This window comes from Paramormyrops kingsleyae, chromosome 24 (assembly GCF_048594095.1).
Source record: "Paramormyrops kingsleyae isolate MSU_618 chromosome 24, PKINGS_0.4, whole genome shotgun sequence".
Taxonomy (NCBI): Eukaryota; Metazoa; Chordata; class Actinopteri; order Osteoglossiformes; family Mormyridae; genus Paramormyrops; species Paramormyrops kingsleyae.
The window spans coordinates 18,498,863-18,520,447 of record NC_132820.1 but is presented as its reverse complement, the minus strand read 5'-3'; the positions used below and the strand labels follow the sequence as shown (position 1 = coordinate 18,520,447).

Here is a 21,585-nt window from a genome sequence, read left to right as displayed (position 1 = left end):
TTGAATTGAAGGTATATGGGGAGAGTTGCATCGTGCCAGTTCTGGTCGTACCTGGTCAGAAAGATGAGTTAATCATCGGCACGAACGTGATTAAATTTCTTATACACCAGATGAAATTTAGTCACGACTACTGGAGGCTTTTGTCCAGTAGCGATCAGCAGTCATCTAATGGGCACAGTCAATTCCTGGACCTTATAGCAAATGCACAAAGGTGGCGAGGTAGTGATTTGCCAGGGAGGATAGGGACTGTTAAGTTGCAGCAATCAGTCACCTTGTTAGCTAAACGAGAATACCTAGTTTGGGGGAAATTACCGAGTAATGCTCCTATGTCATTAGGGAGCACAGTTGTAGGGCTGGGCGATATCAAATCGCGATTAAATCGCGCATGCGCAATAATCACTAGGGCTTCAGATGACAGGCGCAACATTTGGTGGTGCGCCAGTTTTTCTGTGCTATACGGACATTTATTTACGCCCACAATATAAGCAGCTTAGTATGGCTAAATTATTAATGAGGCTTTGTATCAGAGCATGTGAGCGGAGTGGAGCTCACGAGGCTGTTGGCTCCGCCTGCTTCTCCGTTCTAATTCGCACTAAGCCGCTCCGCTCAACACCGCTCCTCACTCCACTAAAATTTCCTCCCGCTCCAGTCAAATCGCTCCACGCTCGCTCCAATTTAAAAGAGGGACAAATATTCTGCATGCCTAACAAATGTCACCTTAAACCGAAGCCTTATATCATAAAGAAGTATCAGCACTCAGAAAATATGCTTAGCCATACTAAGCTGCTTATATTGTGGGCGTAAATAAATGTCCGTATAGCACAGAAAAGCTGGCGCACCACCAAATGTTGCGCCTGTCATCTGAAGCCCTAGTGATTATTGCGCATGCGTGATTTAATCGCAATTTGATATCGCCCAGCCCTAGTTGAAATATGCTTACCAATGAGCCATGCATCTCCAGCAGCTCCTTGTTCTAGGTGCATACCTACCGAACTATTCTGCAGTATATAGGAGTCATGCGCACCTCCGGGGAAGCGGGAGACGACATTCAGTAGATGGTACTGGGCGTTGCAGATGAGTTGCACGTTAATTGAATGAAACTGTTTGCGGTTGAGGTAGGGAAATGGATCTGGTGAGGGTGCCTTGATGCGCACGTGAATGCAGTCTGTTGCCCCGATGGTATTAGGCAGACCGGCAATAGCATAAAACCCTCTCATGACTGGCAGCTGCTGTTGCGGTCTATAAGGGAAGGATATATATTGTGTGGCCAACTGATTTATTCCATCCACAACTCGTGGAAGAGCGCGGCTGATGGATGGCTGTGATATGCCCACCTGGTCTGCTAACTTCCACTGAAATGTCCCAGTGGCTAAAAAGCCCAAGGTGCAAAGTACCTGCACATGTGGTGGCACAGGGTTCGACTGTCGTGTATAGCTTTGCAGCGCAGGCTCCAAAATGTCACACAGCTCAGTTAAGACCGGACTTGGTAGCCTAAACCTTGAAATTAAGTACTTATCAGACTCCGCAAATAAATCTAAATGATCTTCGAACATGCGTTCCCTTCTCAGAGCACGACTGGCAAGCTCTTCAAGAAGTAACAGAAATGCCATTTTGATAGCAAGGCCAATACGCAGAAACAGACCTATTTATAATCCACAATTGCCGTTACTACCATGAAAATAATTTTTACACTTTAAAATTATTTTTTATATTTTACTTTTATAAATTATTCAAATACTATCATTTTATCGACTGTAGAATGAACAAAACTGCTATAACCAATTATTTTGAACAAACTATCATTACTCAAATGTGCGTACGAATGGTCTTGAGTGTGCGTAGATTCTGTTCTTAGCTAAGAACAAATTCAGATAAGAAAACATTGGTGAATGTCAGACTCTTCATAAAAAAGTGCGGACGTGGGGTATAAAAACAAATTTGTTCGTAAGAACGGTTGGTGAATGAGGCCCATTGATATAATGAAGCCACCCTAATGAAAAAAGTTTAAAATGGCATCTTACATCTTTACAATTTAAAATACACCACTAGGTTATTCTGTGTCAGCAGCAATAGCACTTTTAATGGGGACCATTACAGAATTTCTGTTACGCTTGTGTAGATAATTTGAGGTCTTTATATTTCTGCCATTTTCACAGAGACCAAATGGAAGGATGCAGTTCAGATCTACGGGATAAACAGGATTTATCTTCCATATTGAAGGTTTGTATTTATTGCGGATATACATTTTCATAAGTTTTGTGTGAATTAGCTTACATTTTATACAACTTTATAGTAAGCTATTAATGTTAATGAAAAGATATTCAAACCTATGAGTCAATAAATAAAACTATGAAATGGTTTAGTTCCAGTAGCAATAATTAACTGTGTTGGTGTATTTTAGTCACTTGAGGAAAATGCTGTAAGGTACCTGAAGGATGAGCTGAAGAAGATCACAAGGTACCTAGATAAGAATTACCCAGAATGCTCAGAGCCTCAGTTGGAGGGCAATGACCTGGACAGTGATGGTCAGATGCAGAAGACCTGTGCTAGAGAAGGAGCTCTGAAGATCACACTGTACATCCTGAGGGCCATGAAGCAAAATGATCTCGCTGACATACTGGAGAAGAGTAAGAGCTGAAACTCATTCTCTGTGTGTGTTTGTTTGGCCTCAGAAAAATAGCATATGAGAAAAAGCATGTGTTACATTTCTGTTTGTCATTTAATTTACAGTGGTACCTCAGTTCTCAAACTAAATCCGTTCCGGACTCAGGATCGAATATTAAAAATCGAATTTTTCACATAAGAAATAATGGAAAACCAATTAATCAGTTCCTGGCCCCCCAAAATTACACCTAAATATGTTTTTTTTTTTTTGGCATTTAAACACAAAATAAACAGGATAAAACAAGAAGAGCATTTTTTTCTTAATGGCTTCCAAAACGATAAAGATCTTATCCCTACATAGGGCTGGACGATATCATATCATATTATATCGCGCATGCGCAATAATCACTAGGGCTTCAGATGACAGGCGCAACATTTGGTGGTGCGCCAGCTTTTCTGTGCTATACGGACATTTATTTACGCCCACAATTTAAGCAGCTTAGTATGGCTAAGCATATTTTCTGAGTGCTGATACTTCTTTATGATATAAGGCTTCGGTTTAAGGTGACATTTGTTAGGCATGCAGATTATTTGTCCCTCTTTTAAATTGGAGCGAGCGTGAAGCGATATGACTGGAGCGGGAGGAAATTTTAGTGGAGTGAGGAGCGGTGTTGAGCGGAGCGTCTTAGTGCGAATTACAGTGGAGAAGCGGGCGGAGCCAACAGCCTCGTGGCCAGGAGCGGAAATTCTCACTGCTCCACTGCGCTCACATGCTCTGATACAAAGCCTCATTAATAATTTAGCCATACTAAGCTGCTTAAATTGTGGGCGTAAATAAATGTCCATAAAGCACAGAAAAGCTGGCGCACTGCCAAATGTTGCGCCTGTCATCTGAAGCCCTAGTGATTATTGCGCATGCGCGATATAATATCGATATGATATCGTCCAGCCCTATCCCAACATTACCCATTTCCTGCCCCGATCGTCCACTCCTTCCGTGTGCCACGCCCCCTCGTTAACCTCGTGTGGGATCCCCATGTGATCAGCTGTTTCTGGTTGTTGTCATTAGTCCTCTGTATTAAGTCTGCGTTTCAGTTTGTATGCCTAGTCCGGTCATTGGGTGCGTTCGACTTGCTTACAGCGCTGGCTTAAAGCAAGGCATTCTGATTCTGACGCAATGCATTATGGTTAGATGCATTGCGAACTCTCACCCAGCTGCACAAACTGGAACCGCCTCCGTGACAACACACCTTTGCCCTTATTGGCTGAAGAGTTTAGTTACATGCATGACGTTTGTATCCCAGGCAGTTCCGATGCGTAATCTGCTATTTCTCCCGAATATCACGTAAAGCAGTGAGAAGTGGTTTTCAGTTAATTTACCTGGTAAAATAAAGTTTAAATAAATGACATAAATGCTCTAATAGTACACGTAAGTTAGTGGTTTATTTATTGTTAGTTACTGTAATGTTGTGCTGCTTTATTTGGTTAATCATCCAGCCTGTGAAGAAGGCATTCAAGTAAGAATTGCATTGTAGTATGACTCATTTCCTGGCGCGTACAATTTATATTAGATCAGTGTTCACAGTTCGACTTCTGATATTCAGATTGGGTTCTAGGTCAAACTGGTTTGTTCGACTTTCAAGAAATTCGAGTTCTAGTGAGTTCGAGAACCGAGGTACCACTGTAATTTGATTTAGGCTTGCTTCTATGAGAAAAAATGTGTTTTTTTGAAAATTCTGTGCATTTACCTATCATTTCATTTCAGGGCGTCTTCTGTCACAATGTCACCACAGAATCAAATGGACTCTGAAGCAGAAATTTGAGTGTGTATTTGAAGGGAAAGCTAAGGAAGGACAGCCAACACTTCTCAATAAGATTTACACAGAACTCTACATAACTGAAGGTGGGACTGGAGCAGTCAATGATGAACATGAAGTGAGACAGATTGAAACAGCATCCAAGAAAAGGCAAACAGAAGATACTACAGTCAAGTGCAATGATATATTTAAACCCTTATGTGGGCGTGAGACACCTATCAGAACTGTACTCACTAAAGGGGTGGCAGGTATCGGGAAAACAGTCTCTGTGCAGAAATTTATTCTCGACTGGGCAGAAGGAAAAGCAAACCAGGATGTTCACTTCATAATTGCTCTTTCTTTCCGGGATCTGAATTTGATTAAGGTTGAATACAGTCTGATTGAACTGCTTCTCCACTTTGTCCCTGATCTCAAATCAGTTGAACCCACTGAGCTGTTTAGGTACAAAATCTTGTTCATCTTTGATGGTCTGGATGAGTGTCGCCTTCCTCTAGATTTTCATGACAATGACAGCTGGTTTGATGTAACAAAGAAAACGTCACTGGATGTGCTGTTGACTAACCTCATTAAGGGGAATCTGCTTCCATCCGCTCTCCTCTGGATAACCTCCCGGCCAGCAGCAGCCAATCAGATACCTCCTGAGTGTGTCCACCAGGTGACAGAGATACGAGGGTTCAATGATGCCCAGAAGGAGGAGTATTTCAGGAGGAGATTCAGTGATCAGAGCCTGGCCAGTTGGATTATCACACATGTGAAATCATCAAGGAGCCTCTTCATCATGTGCCACATACCTGTGTTCTGCTGGATTTCAGCCACTGTCTTTGAGAGGTTTTTAGTGAGACTGACAGGGGAGAAATTCCTAGCACTCTGTCTGAAATGTACACACACTTCCTGATCTTTCAGACAAGTTTAAAAAATGACAAGTACATGAAAAACAGTGAAACCAAGCTTAATAAATGCTTTGAATCTGGTAAGGAGTTCCTCTTAAAACTTGGTAAACTGGCTTTTGACAACCTTGAGAAAGGCAATCTCATATTTTATGAGCAAGATCTGGCAGAGAATGACATTAATGTCAGTGAAGCTTCAGTTTACTCTGGAGTGTGTACAGAAGTCTTTAAAGAGGAATATGGGTTGTATCAGGAGAAGGTGTACTGCTTTGTGCATCTGAGCATCCAGGAGTATCTCGCTGCTTTTCACGTGTTTCTATCAAACTCATCAGCTGACCTGCTGAAGACAGCAGTGGATCAGGCATTAGAGAGCAAGAATGGACACTTGGACCTTTACCTCCGCTTCCTCCTGGGCTTCTCAACAGACTCCAGTAAGACACTGTTACAAAGGCTACTGGGAAAGACAAAAACCAGCTCACATGACATTAAAGAAACAGCTCAATACATCAAGGGGAAAATAAAGGAAAATTTATCTCCAGAAAGGACCATCAACCTGTTCCACTGTCTGAATGAACAGGGCGACAATTCTCTAGTAGAGGAAGTACAAGGATACCTGAATTCAGGACGTCTTTCAGCAGAAGACCTCTCCCCTGCACAGTATTCAGCTCTGGCCTTTGTGTTACTGATGTCAAATGAGGAGCTGGATGTGTTTGATCTGAAGAATTTCATCAGATCAGATAAGGAGCATTGGAGGCTGCTGCCTGTGGTCAAGACATCTAGGACAGCTCTGTAAGTGAAGATGTGAAAAAATGTCATGTCCGGGCAGTAAAAGATTAACATATGTAAAATATACAATTTATGTCTCCTTGTGGATTAATAACTGGGCTGGATTTGTTTTTTCATAATCCAGAGCCCAGATTTTATAATGACTGAGTGATATTTCCATTACCATCCAGTGTGCATCCTAACCTTAAATATACTATTAATTTCTTATTGTGGATTATTAACTGGGCTGGATTTGTTTTTATAATCTGGGACCCAGATTTTATAAGGGTAGTGACTGGGGGTAGTCAGTGTGCATCCTAACCTGCCATAGAAACAAAGAGGCTCTTTATCTGGAGGGTTTATGAGTGAAGTGATCCTTTATTTGCACAAGTACAGGTACATTGGAATGCTTCCACTCTCCATGAGAGACACAGACACATTTACAGGTGACACCAGGCTTAGGGTCACAGCACAGGGTCAGCTGACATCCAGCAGCCCTGGAGCTGGGGGTTAAGGGCCTCGATCAAGGGCCCACAGACATGTGACTGTTCTGCTGAGTGTCTGACCAGCGATCCTCCAACCACAGGCACAGAGGCTTAGCCTGCTGAGCCACACACCAGCCCCACAGACATGGTATGTGAGTGTTACTGTCAGCAGGTGTGTCCATGTGATGGAGCCCAGAGCTGGGAGCTTCTAGAAGACTGCTGTCTCTGACTGCTCACTGCCGCCCTCTGTTGGCCTCAGCTGCTCCTGGCTGAGGATGCGATGACACATCTAGTCAGGCAGTAACAGATTAACATTATTTTAACTATCATTTATTTCCCCTCTTGGATTAATAACTAGGCTGTATTTTTTGGAACCCAGATTTTATACTGACCAAATGTAGTGATGTAATTAAAAAATACAGGTTTTCCATGACCATCCTTTGTGTGATGGTCGGCTATAGTGCTGATCACTGAGCCACAGCGCTGCCCAGAGCTTTATGAAAATACTTATGCAGATATTAAAGAGCCTCAGGGTAACTGGCCCTTTAAGATGATAAAAAAAAAAACAGTTTGTATTTGGCTACAGAGTTTCAAGAAAGAAATCTGTCATAGACATTGGAACAACAAAATCGGTGTCATTTTTAAAATAACCGTTCATTGAATAAATTGTGGAGCATGTTTACTCTCATGGCCTCATCTTACAGAGCTAGATTTAATAATAACTAGGGGTGGGACTCGATTAAAAAAAATAATGTAATTAATTAGAGGCTTTGTAATTAATTAATCTTGATTAATCGCACAAGAAAATTTGCCCCAAAGTGCAAATGTTTTTTTTAATTTAAAAGGGTTTTAGTGGGCGACAGAATCAAATAATAGACATGGACACGAATATTGTAAACTCAAGCTCTTTTAATTTCTGAAAAAAAAGCATTTAAACTGCATTTCAATTCAAAACAGAGAACAAAAATAATATATATAATAATATAATAGCAGTGGTAGCTGTTTAATTGGTCTGAATATGTTACGGGAGGATTCGTAGATAATTTTCAGATAGTATTTTCACGTGCTTTGTTAATAATACTTGGTACCATTAATAATGTATAGGTTGTGTATATGGTTGTGTTTTAAAATGTTTTATTTTCCAGGTTGGGCAGCTGTAATCTCACAGAGAAATGCTGTGAGGTGCTGGCTTCAGCTCTCAGATCATCCTCATATCTGAGAGAGCTGGACCTGAGTGACAATAACCTGCAGGATTCAGGAGTGACGCTGCTCTCTGCTGGACTAGGGGATTCACACTGTAAACTGGAAATACTAAGGTCAGTATTACTGGATATTCCACACTGTAATCTGGGGATACTGAGGTCTGTATTACTGGGTATTCCACACTGTAACCTGGAGATACTAAGGTCAGTATTACTGGGTATTCCACACTGTAATCTGGAGATACTGGGGTTAGTATTATTGGATACTGCAGAAATAGATGCACACCAGCAAACCCGGGTGCAGAATATTGCCACCGAATGGCAACTTTTTATCAGGACCAGGGATAACAGGGATGGAGGAAAAGGGGGAGGTGCTGAAGGCCTGTTTGCTCTGGGGGTCCAGGCCAGTCACTGTGCCCAGTTGGGCCGTGGCTTTGGGCATGACAGCACTGGCATTTTGATGGGTCACTGCCACCTGTATTTTGTCTGGAATTTTGTGATTTCCTTTCTATAGGCTGTCAGGCTGTAGAGTCACAGAGAGAGGCTGTTCTTCCCTGGCTTCAGCTCTGAGGTCAAACCCCTCACTCCTGAGAGAGCTGGACCTGAGCTACAATCACCCAGGAGACTCAGGAGTGAAGCTGCTCTCTGCTGTACTGGAGGATCCCAGCTGTAAACTGGAGAAGCTGAAGTGAGTAGAGAATATGCATTTTATGTCAGTTCAAGTCAAGTTTCTTTGTAGAGCACATGTTCATACACCAAAGTCATTGAAAGTACTTTCTGGAAAAGATGATAAGAAATAAAGTGTGGGAATAAAAATGGAAAAAAACAATTAATACAACATAAACATTTAATAACAGTTTAGGAATTATTAGCTCAGGTAAATTTTAATATCTCCACCAATATGTTTTGAAGTTAATTCAATTTTAATTAATAAATTTTTTTAATGCTGATTATTAACCAATTGTTATGTCGATTGGTCGGCTCCTCCAAACTCAATTGCAGAATTCCCGTGAGTCTGTTAATGTGAGACTTAAATGGGATTCACTAATTACCAGCATCTCTTAATAACCAGGGTTAGAAGGCTCGTCCAGCGAGCTGCATCACCAGGTAATGTAAACGATTGGTAGCGAAGCTCCTCTCACGGCCAATGAGAGAGAGTCTCACGATGTTTCAGGCGAGTTTGAGGTTTCAGAGCATGTTGCAAGATCACACATAGGCAGGGACTTATTGTGGAACACTCAATGACCGAGGCTGATGTTGTGTAAAAGACATGCATTTATTCCTAGCTAACACTACAACTAACATAAGACAGACATTACAGCTAACACAAACAACAAACACGAAATAACGGAATAAAACAAACGATGTAATTATGAAAATGCAATGACCAGATTTAAATGAGTAACCTTAAATGGGAAATACTGTTGTGTAAAGCAAGCACAGTTTGTGGAAACACGGCCCTATGCTGAAAAAAGAGAATTGTTGGACCAACTTAAAAAAATTGCTTCAGTTTGTAACACACAAATGAATTAAGTTTTTTCAAATCAAGTTAACAAGTGTAATGAACCCATTTGCTTTAAGTTAGGTGTACTGAATAATCTGATTACATTCCAAATCAATAGTTTTTATTAATGCAACTGAAATTTTAGACAAGTCAACTTAAAGTTTGCAGTTTTTATAACACAGTTATTTGCTTTATAGAAAAGTAAAATACTGCACCATAACAAACTATAGTATGATTTCAAGAAGTCTTTTTTGTATACTTGCATTTACTACATTAAATATATTTAAAATACCAATGAAATGCATTTACTAAAAATATTTAATACAATCTTTTTTCAGATTTTATTATGCACAACCATATAAATGACTTCTTTGTCCATTTCTCTAAACGAAACATGCACTAAATGCATATTTAGAATAGATATGACAAGAAATGTTCATAACTATGTTGATTTAACAAGTTTGTCAAAATTCCACTGAGCAACAGCTAGCACAAATTAAAAAGTGCATAACAGTTGGGCTATAAACAAAATTCTTTCAAACAAAAATACCAGTTTTTACAGCAGGTGAATATTATACAACTAAACAGTATAACTGAATATTGGATGGAATTTTTCTTTCCCATTGTTACAATTTAGAGCAGCAAAACAACTCTCCCATTTTCCTGGCAGCCAATGGTTTCAGTTCCAGACAACAGTTGATTTATTTTCAATTTCTAAACCAAAATGAATACAAAATGATCAATGAAGAAAATAACAGACAAAATCCAAGTTATGTTTTTTCTGCAAAATATTTTCATTCATTATGCGTTATTATTGTAATTCACATGTGTTCACAATGTTACGTCATGCTCCGTCCGCTCCTAGTGTGTGCCACGCCCCCTCATTCTCCACGTGTGGTTTCCTGATTGTGCCCTGCTGTTTCCTGTTTTGTCTACCTGGTCTGGTGTATTTAGTCCGTGTCTAAGTCAGTGTACCCCAGATCGGTCATTGACGTTTGTTGTTGTGCTTTCCCCAGTCCTGTCCTCCGAATAAACCCCTGTGTTATTCGACTTCCTGGTGAGCTTGTCTGCTTTCCTGCTCGCCTTCAGCACTGCTCGTAACACACAACATTTTGATATTTTATGTATACATAAAAGTTGGTCCAACAATTCTCTTTTTTCAAAGCAATTTTTTTAAGTTGGTCCAACAATTCTCTTTTTTCAGTGTAAAGTCTTATAGCAGGTTAACAGAACAGCTTAAGTTGTTAGAATAAGAGGAAGTTGGTTTACTTGCTTGCAGAGCAGGGGGGAGGGGGGAGTCTTGGCAGTTGGTTGCAGAGGCTGATGAGCTGATGGGATGATGGCACTCAGGAAGGCGCAGCGTTTGGAGCAGTGGAGTGAAGCCCCTTGGATTCTCTCTCCTGGTGAAGCTTTGTCTTGGTTGCAGTTCTCTGTCCAGCTGGGCCTTCACCGGAGGGCTTCTTGTGGGCTTCTCTTCTCCTGGGCTGATGTTCTCCGCCTCTCCTCGGGCTGATGGTCTTTCTGCTCCTCTTGAGCTGATGGGCTTTCCTCTGCTCCCTGAAGATTTTTCTGCCCACCTATATTCTGAGGTGCCAGGTTTTTATGGTCTAAAGTTCATGAATAGGGATGACCAGGAATTCGACTCCTAGACCAATGGCTGGCCATCCATTTGGCAGGTTTTCGGGAGGGGGTCCGTATCAGTCCTTTTGGGATTTATGGCCCGACTGATTCTCCCTTTACTGATGATTTTCATTAAGCTGGTATAACTTTTGATACATCCACTTTTATGGTAATCACTGACCAGTTTTGGAATCAGGAGTGATTGTCCATCAGTTTTACACCAAACATGCCATACGAGCTTCACAGGTTCACACCTCATACCATCTGTTTTAACTGATTAACAATTACTTATATTATGTATGTGACTGACTCACATCAGTATATGACACAGGTGTTTTGGGTTGCACCTCAACAGATATTACACTTTGTGCAGACATTACATCAAATATTCATATTACAAACAGCACATCTTATACATAGATAGGCATGGCCGTTAGTTTGTGGTAATATCAATATAAGTTGCACATCTGGAAACAACATATTTTATTTGGTGTGGCTTATCCCAATTGATCTTCTCCAGAATGGATAAGGTACACCGTAATTCAGTTCTTTTAATATAGCATGGTAGAACACCATGCTATAGCTTGGTAACGGACCACCAAGATCAGATAAGGACCACAAAGGAATGTTGGAAGAGAAGGAGGGGGGGTTGTTAAACAAAGAAAGAAGAATCTCTGAAAGTTAGGACACACTAGGATACCTGGTTAGACTATTCAACTTTTCTTCTGGTATAAACATGAGAACATATATGCAGGGGTAGCTAATACCTACTTATTTATTCAAATTTATATAAGTCTTCAAGTGTAAAGGGGTAAAATAGGTGATACTCTGTGAACATGGTTATAAGGGTGGCACACAAAACACTAAGATTGTCTAAGGACACATACAAACATAAGACTGGTAGTCATAAGTAAATCAATATACAGGGTATACAAAAGCCAAACTTAAATGACACTTTCTTTAGGGTGTTGGTCTGTTGGGTGAGTGATATGTAAGGCAGAGTGCATGGGGAGGGGGTTGTGTGCCAAGTCGAGGGACCCCTGTCAGTGAGGTCCACTCTGCTGTCTGTAGGTCCCTAAATCTTTGGGCAATAAAAGTTGGAGTGCTGGCCTCCCTTGTTATCTGTGTGTGTTTGTGTGTTTGTGTGTGTGTGTGTTTATGTGTGTGGGGTCACTAACCCCCCTTTGGTGCCTAGGCCAATGTCTACCTCTCATACCAGGCTCGGCCTTGTCTCAGGCCACCTGGAATTTAAGCTCTGTGATATGTGCATGTGTGATCCTACAACAGATATTATAAGTGAACATCAGTTACGATTACACAGTCGACCATTGAGCTGCAGCCTGGGTGCTCTGGTGCCAGGTGCCTTATGAACACCCTTATGCTGAATACAATGTTTGTTATGGACAGACTGTGGTTCGCACAGGAGTCCAATAACAGAGCAGCACTCGGGTTGAGATCGGCCAGGCCGCTCCTCCCAGTCACACCCCTCCCAGTTACAGGTTTCACTGTCGCTACCAACATGAGCATTAAACTCCCCCAGCAGAACACTGCAGTCTCCAGAGGGGGTGTCTTCCAACTCCCCATTGAAGGTCTCCAAAAAGAACCCACTGATCTAACACTGTACTGTCATGGATAACCTCCCTCAGGCGTTACCCACTGATCTAACACCATACTGTCATGGATAACCTCCCTCAAGCGTTACCCACTGATCTAATACCATACTGTCATGCATAACCTCCCTCAAGCGATAACCACTGATCTAATACCATACTGTCATGGATAACCTCCCTCAAGCGTTACCCACTGATCTAATACCATACTGTCATGGATAACCTCCCTCAAGCGTTACCCACTGATCTAACACCATACTGTCATGCATAACCTCCCTCAAGCATTACCCACTGATCTAACACCATACTGTCATGCATAACCTCCCTCAAGCGTTACCCACTGATCTAATACCATACTGTCATGCATAACCTCCCTCAAGCGATAACCACTGATCTAATACCATACTGTCATGGATAACCTCCCTCAAGCGTTACCCACTGATCTAATACCATACTGTCATGGATAACCTCCCTCAAGCGTTACCCACTGATCTAACACCATACTGTCATGCATAACCTCCCTCAAGCATTACCCACTGATCTAATACCATACTGTCATGGATAACCTCCTTCAAGCATTACCCACTGATCTAATACCATACTGTCATGGATAACCTCCCTCAAGCATTACCCACTGATCTAACACCATACTGTCATGCATAACCTCCCTCAAGCGTTACCCACTGATCTAATACCATACTGTCATGGATAACCTCCCTCAAGCATTACCCACTGATCTAATACCATACTGTCATGGATAACCTCCCTCAAGCATTACCCACTGATCTAATACCATAACCTTCGTCAAGCGTTACCCACTGATCTAATACCATACTGTCATGGATAACCTCACTCAAGCGTTACCCACTGATCTAACACCATACTTTCATGGCTGAGAGCCGACCACTGCTGTTCCAGGTATTAATGGTAATTAAAGACAAACATACTGTTACTTTACCTAAATAGTATTTTTTATGAAAATGTTTTCTTTTAATTTTATTTTTTGTTATCAATAACTACCCTGCTACAGAATATGTGGGCAGGACGACCCATAATGCATTTCAGCAGTAACATAATAAACAAACACAAACAGCTTCTTTGTTCTTCTCCTACTTCCTTATATCCCATGTTATGTTACAGTTTAGAACGTAAATATGCTTTGTACACTCACCTAAAGGATTATTAGGAACACCTGTTCAATTTCTCATTAATGCAATTATCTAATCAACCAATCACATGGCAGTTGCTTCAATGCATTTAGGGGTGTGGTCCTGGTCAAGACAATCTCCTGAACTCCAAACTGAATGTCAGAATGGGAAAGAAAGGTGATTTAAGCAATTTTGAGCGTGGCATGGTTGTTGGTGCCAGACGGGCCGGTCTGAGTATTTCACAATCTGCTCAGTTACTGGGATTTTCACGCACAACCATTTCTAGGGTTTACAAAGAATGGTGTGCAAAGGGAAAAACATCCAGTATGCGGCAGTCCTGTGGGCGAAAATGCCTTGTTGATGTTAGAGGTCAGAGGAGAATGGGCCGACTGATTCAAGCTGATAGAAGAGCAACTTTGACTGAAATAACCACTCGTTACAACCGAGGTATGCAGCAAAGCATTTGTGAAGCCACAACACGCACAACCTTGAGGCGGATGGGCTACAACAGCAGAAGATCCCACCGGGTACCACTCATCTCCACTACAAATAGGAAAAAGAGGCTACAATTTGCATGAGCTCACCAAAATTGGACAGTTGAAGACTGGAAAAATGTTGCCTGGTCTGATGAGTCTCGATTTCTGTTGAGACATTCAAATGGTAGAGTCAGAATTTGGCGTAAACAGAATGAGAACATGGATCCATCATGCCTTGTTACCACTGTGCAGGCTGGTGGTGGTGGTGTAATGGTGTGGGGGATGTTTTCTTGGCACACTTTAGGCCCCTTAGTGCCAATTGGGCATCGTTTAAATGCCACGGCCTACCTGAGCATTGTTTCTGACCATGTCCATCCCTTTATGACCACCATGTACCCATCCTTTGATGGCTACTTCCAGCAGGATAATGCACCATGTCACAAAGCTCGAATCATTTCAAATTGGTTTCTTGAACATGACAATGAGTTCACTGTACTAAAATGGCCCCCACAGTCACCAGATCTCAACCCAATAGAGCATCTTTGGGATGTGGTGGAACGGGAGCTTCGTGCCCTGGATGTGCATCCCACAAATCTCCATCAACTGCAAGATGCTATCCTATCAATATGGGCCAACATTTCTAAAGAATGCTTTCAGCACCTTGTTGAATCAATGCCACGTAGAATTAAGGCAGTTCTGAAGGCGAAAGGGGGTCAAACACCGTATTAGTATGGTGTTCCTAATAATCCTTTAGGTGAGTGTATATACTGTACAATAAATTCATTGTTTTAAAAACTCTTCTGTGATGGCAGTGATGGCTCACATACCAATGCAAAAGGTAGTTTTATAAGTGTTTCATTTTCTTAAGGGTGGACAGGTGTGAACTCTCAGAGAAATGCTGTGAGGTGCTGGCTTCAGCTCTCAGATCAAACTCCTCACACCTGAGAGAGCTGGACCTGAGTGACAATGACCTGCAGGATTCAGGAGTGAAGCGGCTCTCTGCTGGACTGGGGGATTCCCACTGTAAACTGGAGATACTGAGGTCAGTATTACTGGCCATTTCACACTGTTAACTGGAGATACTAAGGTCACTATTATTGCGTACAGTATTTCACACTGCAAACTGGGGATACTGAGATCAGTATTACTACAGTAGGTATTCCACACTGTAAACTGGGCATGCTGAGGTCAGTATTACTGGGTATTTCACACTAAACTGGGGATAGTGAGGGCAGTGGTACTGAGTATTCCATACTTTTAACTGTAATTATTGAAAGTAGTCACATTTACTTGAAAGTAATATTTGTATTGGTGAGGTGATCTTATTTACCTGAGAGTTTTCATCTGTCGCACTGCAGACTGTCAGGCAGTAGAGTCACAGAAGAAGGCTGTTCTTCCCTGGCTTCTGCCCTGAGGTCAAATCCCTTATACCTGAGAGAGCTGGATCTGAGCTACAATCATCCAGGAGACTCAGGAGTGAAGCTGCTCTCTGCTGTACTGGAGGATCCCAGCTGTAAACTGGAGAAGCTGAAGTGAGTACAGAGTGTGTGTCTGACACACTACAGATACTTATGCATGTATGTGAAGAAGAGGCACCAATAAATAAATGGATACAGCAGTACTATGTCATTCTGCTTCTCCTATAGTGTGGACCACAGTGGAGAGTGCAGGACCAGACCAGGCTTACATAAATGTAAGTGTGTTTGCAGGCTGTTACTTTGTATTTTTATTTACCCGTTAGTTTAGCACGCGCGGTGTTTTGGCGGCTCTTCCCACCGTCAGCCGACATTTCCTGAAGTATTTCACAGACAGGGAGCCTCAGGTTACGGTGTCTTTATGTTGAGTTTAATAGGTAAGTCAGAAACATAAATGCAGTACACAATAAATAATGGTAAATTTATTATTAATGTTACTATTATACAGTAAAAATATAAGTGAATACTGTATTGCACCTTGAGCTGACAAGCGCGTGCCTTCGTTATTACGGACCATTGTATTTAACCCAAATTTTAATGTAACAGGATTCATGGCAGTCCGTCCGTAAGTACGAGCTGTCTGTAAGTTGGACATTCTTAACTCGGGGGCTGCCTGTACCTGAATTCCCATTTCGGTCAGGGAAGCTGGGCTGTTTTGTATCATATAGAAAATAAAGTACAGGCTAAAGCTCGGCCTGATGGTCTTAGTGGCTCTTCCTCCTGCCTACAGACTCCAACCAGCTGACACTGGACTCCAACACAGCAAACAGACACCTGTCTCTGTCAGAGGGGAACAGGAAGGTGACATGGGGGGCAAAGCAGCCATATCCTGATCATCCAGAGAGATTTGACCTCCAGCCTCAAGTTCTGTGCAGAGAGAGTCTGACTGGCCGCTCTTACTGGGAGGCTGAGTGGGATGGATATGGAGCCCGGATAGGAGTGACTTATAAAGGGATCAGGAGGAAAGGAGGGAGGGACTGTCTGCTTGGAGCCAATGACAAGTCATGGAGTCTGAGCTGTGATCCTGACAGCTACTCTGTCCGGCACAATAATAACAAGACTCTCATACCCATAGAGCCCTTAGGCTCCCGCAGAGTAGGAGTGTATCTGGACTGGGAGGCTGGTACTCTGTCCTTCTACAGAGTCTCCTCCGAAGGACTGACCCTCCTGCACAGGGTCACCTCCTCATTCACTGAGCCCCTCTGTCCAGGGTTTGGGGTTTATCCAGGCACCTCAGTGTCGCTGTGCATGCTGGGATAGCTCACTGCCTGCCGGAGGAATCACTTTTACTGTATCACAGTGTGACGTTGCTGGTTCACCATGGTAAATCTCTGCTTTGTAGCCTGTATAATCCTTTTTAAATTGATGTTTGGCAAAAATAAATGATGGGGTACAGCGAGCTGAACAAACACGCAAAATACGTTTTAGTCAGAGAGAAAAAGTTAACGAAATATGAGCCAGATGAATGGGGGGGGGGGGGGGGGGGGGGGGGGGCTTTTCCACTCCCCTGTAAATGTACATTTTATATATTTATGTCTATATATTGTATTTCCTACCTGTATAGTAATAATAAAGGCTTTTTCTTCTGTCCTATCAATGTCCTGGTTCAGCAGTACCAAAGCATAACTGAGTAACATAATAAAACCACATTCTTTGGCAAATAAAATTCACTTTACTACTTACAGTCTAGTCTACCTACAGTCCTGCTTACAGAGGAATCAAAGCATTACGCACATCTGAATTTGTTCCTCTGAGACTTGCAATCAGGGCAAGTGATGGAACGGTCCTTACGGATGACACTGCAGTTGTGACCCGCTGGGCTGGTTACTTTGAGCAGTTGTTTAAAGCTGACCCTCCAGCTAGGACCTCGGACATCTCTGGGTCCACGGTTCTCCTCCGTTCAGCTGTGAACCACCCAGTCTCACTGAGATTGCATGGGTGGTGAATCAGCTGGGGGTACGGAAGGCCATAGGGATCTGTGGCATCCGGGGTGAACTTCTCCAGGCTGGTGGTAAGGCTGTCCTCCTGGTATTGCAGGAAAACTTTGCTGTCATTTGGGAGATGGTCATCATCCCAACTGACTGGAAAACGGGACTTGTAGTCCCTGTCTGGAAAGGGAAGTGTGATCACCTGGATTATGGCAACTACAGGGGGATAGCACTGTTCTCATTGCCAGGTAAAGTCCTTGTTAGGGTCATCCTTAATAGGATCCATGATCACTTGCTTGCCTCTCAGTGACTGAATCAGACTGGTTCTACACCTAAGAAGTCGACCATCAACCGTATCCTTACTTGGAGTGTTCTCATCGAGCGCAAATGTGAATATCGGCAGAGGTTTCTTGCAGCTTTTGTCGATTTTTGTAAAGCATACGGCTCTGTCGACCTAGTCGAGAGATTTACCTACCTCGGCAGTGACATTCATGTCTCTGGTGACTCTTTCTATGAAGTCAGCAGATGGATTGGAAGAGCATGAGGGGTCATGAGATCGCGGGAAAGGGGTGTGTGGCGCTCCTGATATCTTTGCAAGAGGATGAAGGTCCAAGTCTTTAGAGTCCTGGTGCTCCGTGTCTTGCTTTATAACTGCGACATGAACGCTATCCAGTAACCTGAGACAAAGACTGGACTCCTTCGGTACTTTGTCTCTTCAGAGAATCCTTGGGTACCACTGGTTTGACTTTGTGTCGAATGAGCGGTTGCTAGAGGAGTCCCGAATGAGGCACATTACCTGCATTGTGAGGGAGCGTCACTTACGGCACTACGGCCATGTGGTGCGTTTCCCTGAGGGTGATCCGGCTCACAGGATCCTCATTGCTGAGGACCCAAGCAGCTGGACCAGGCCAAGGGGATGCCCACGTAACACCTGGCTGCGGCAGATGGATGGCCATTTCCGGAGGGTGGGACTGGACCGTGTATCTGTCTGGGGGGTCACCAGCCGGAATCCAGTGCATGGTCAGAGCACATACACACACACACGCCGCATGATCAGGGCGAATACGCACACATACAGTGCATGGTCAGAGCAAACATATACACACAGCGTATGGTCAGAGCAAATATATACACACAGCGCATGGTCAGAGCAAATACACACACACAGTGCATGGCCAGAGCAAATATACACACACAGCACATGGTCAGAGCAAATACACACACAGCACTCGGTTGACCACACACATGCATACACACACACACGCACACACACATACACACACACACAACAGCTCAGTTAGAGTGCCCCCTGCATGCTCCACATTCAGTGCTCTGTGCCTCAGTTGTACTATCAGCTTCAGTTGTTATTGTGTGTCTGTAATGCGTATGACCTGATTTCAATGGCTTTCTGCTAACTGCATGAGCAGACAGACTAGCTGTGTTAGCAATGTGCCAAAACATTGTTTTTTGCTGATGCTGTGACAGCTCGTGTGAACATGCAATGTCAATAGTATTTTCTAGCGTTAAGCTTCTCACGCGCTCTCAGGGAGTTTGTGCCAAAGACGATCCTGTCTCTAATCATTTTGTCACTGTTCGGATACTTGCAGTCTTTCACAAGCAACTTTAACTCGACCACAAACTGGTCGAAACTTTCACTTCCCCCCTGTATTTCTTCGTGAAACTTGAAGCGTCTGCTTTGGGTGCTACATACGCTTCAGACTTGTCGTGGTACATCTGTCATGTCTTCCTCTTGTCTGCCATGAGGGTCCATGTATTGAAATATCCCTGCCCTTTTCACCAATCGATAGAAGTAGGTATCTGCACTTTTCCTCCTCCTCTTTGGCGTGTAGCGGTCTGTAGAACATTAGCTCCACATGATGCTGAAAGTTTTTCTTTGCGTCGGGCAGGTTGGATGAATCCCAGTCCATCTGTGGCACGGGGACGCCTGTGTGTGCCATCTTTCATCAGCCATCTTCCATTATCAGGGCAATGTAAACACTGGTCTGTGTGACACCATATAATGTTTTTTTGTGTTATCAATGGCAAACTGTCTAAATAATAAAGGAAATAAACTGGCTCACCTCGGTGTTGCCATCTTTATTATTTAGCTCTGCCTTGCGCAATGCGGTTCACTTTTATCGCGTCGTCACCAAAACTTACTCAGGATATTAACAGTGAATAGGCAGCCTATCTGAATGAGTTCAAATCTGTTTCCATTTGTGTTATCTGGACAGGAACTTATCCGCTTTCATGCTAATAATAATATAATGGTGATTTGATTTCTGTGGTAGTGCAGTCCTGTACAGATGTTAGGTAGTTCATCACCTTCCTTTTATAGCTGGTGATTAATAGTGAATACATGGGCCCGTATCACAAAGCGGGATTTCTTTCTTAGCCTGATAACTTGTCGGATTTAAGGTAGTATAGGCTAAATGGACTTTATCTCTTTTCACTTACATTTAGCTCAGACTACCTTAAATCCGACAAGTTATTCAGCTAAGCAAGAAATCCTGCTTCCTGAAACAGGCCCCAGATTGCGTTTCCCGTCTGTCAGTGCCGCTGATATGTGCACGCGCAACATTTGCTATGCGTAGGGCAGCAAGTGCCAGAGGGGGCGCCAAAACAGCCTAATGATAATAATAATCATAATAAATCATAATGATGAATTATTTAAATGTAAGAAGGAACAAGAAAGTAAAAGACAAAGACTAAGGCAGGGAGCGACACAGGAACAACTACAGTGGTACAGCAGTAGCAAACAAACACAATGACTAACTGAGGAAACAGTGTGTTTCTCAATACCAAGAACGTGAAGATTGTACTTGCGCATGGTCAGAGCAAATATACACACACAATGCATAGTCAGAGCAAATATACACACAGCGTATGGTCAGAGCAAATATACACACAGCGTATGGTCAGAGCAAATACACCCATACAGTGCATGGTCACAGCAAATACACACACAGCACATGGTCAGAGCAAAAATAGACACACAGCACATGGTCAGAGCAAAAATAGACACACAGCACATGGTCAGAGCAAATACACACACACAGCACCCGGTTGACCGCACAAATGCACACAAACACTCAGCACCCGGTTACAACACACACACACAGACACACACACAACAGCTGAGTTATGAGTTGTGCACACAAACAAACACACACACACACTATCGGTCAAAAGTTTTAGTACAAAACAAAAGTTTTCCTTCATATTAAATCAGTCTAAAGTCTTTGTTAAAAGATAAAAAATGCATAAATATAAGTGTAAACCAGTATTGGACACACTCCTGGCTGTAACCTCGCTGTTACAATAAAGACTGAATCTGAAGATCTACACAAGCGGCTCCTGATTTGGTAGGAAGGAGAAACCACAACATAATGTGGGGTCACAAACAGGATCAGAGAAGAAACCCAGGGAGACGACCACCTGACGGAGAACCGGGAGACACCTGGCTGCACCAAAGAGGGCGTTCTAAGGATAGTTAAGAAAAAGGTTTTATTATTGCATGAAATTTCAGTCAGAGATACAGCTGATTAATAGAAAGAGAATATACTGTCTTTTTAGCCAATAAAATACACTCAAAGAATGTATACTGTGTCTTTAGCCAAGCAAACAATTTAATGACAAGGCAACTCTGCATATGCACTGCATTGTCGGTGATGATTTTAGCATCACACATTGCCAAGACCACAAATACGATCTTCACATTCTTGGAATTGTCAACTCCTACCCACTACTCATGGTGCGTTCGATTATTTCTCTCCAAGTCGGAACTCGGATGAAAACGTCACGAAATGTCACGAAAAACGTCGCTTCCCGTCAGAAACACGCCTCTTTTATGACATTTAAGTCGGACAAGATTTTGTTGTCCGAGTTGCCCCGTGACGTAATTTCAACATGGCGGCTTACACACTCAACAGTAATTCTATTTTCTAAATCTTTAAAAATGTTTATTTTGTTAAATGTATTAAATGTAATTCCACATGTTCGATTTAGAGAATATCATATCATAACAGTATCCTAGCATGCAATATAAGATTTTTACCAGACTT

General features: G+C 42.6%; 1 protein-coding gene across 1 annotated transcript; it reads left to right on the top strand.

Annotated features, from left to right (window-relative positions):
* The first annotated feature begins 5,890 nt into the window (after positions 1 to 5,890).
* Positions 5,891 to 17,012, top strand: LOC111840965 (uncharacterized). The gene is made up of 7 exons (XM_072706807.1): positions 5,891 to 6,097; positions 7,704 to 7,874; positions 8,275 to 8,448; positions 14,987 to 15,160; positions 15,477 to 15,650; positions 15,765 to 15,811; positions 16,324 to 17,012. The coding sequence occupies exons 1-7, from the start codon at positions 5,994 to 5,996 to the stop codon at positions 16,851 to 16,853; spliced, it is 1,374 nt and encodes a 457-aa protein (XP_072562908.1). The 5' UTR covers positions 5,891 to 5,993; the 3' UTR covers positions 16,854 to 17,012.
* The last annotated feature ends 4,573 nt before the right edge of the window (positions 17,013 to 21,585 follow it).

What these genes read in the sequence shown, in the direction of transcription:
- LOC111840965 (XM_072706807.1), top strand. Translation starts at nt 5,994, where the DNA reads ATGTCAAATGAGGAGCTGGATGTGTTTGATCTGAAGAATTTCATCAGA. An exon ending in TGTAAACTGGAAATACTAAG is followed by an intron (nt 7,875 to 8,274) that starts GTCAGTATTACT and finishes TCCTTTCTATAG; the next exon opens with GCTGTCAGGCTGTAGAGTCA. An exon ending in CAGACCAGGCTTACATAAAT is followed by an intron (nt 15,812 to 16,323) that starts GTAAGTGTGTTT and finishes TCCTGCCTACAG; the next exon opens with ACTCCAACCAGCTGACACTG.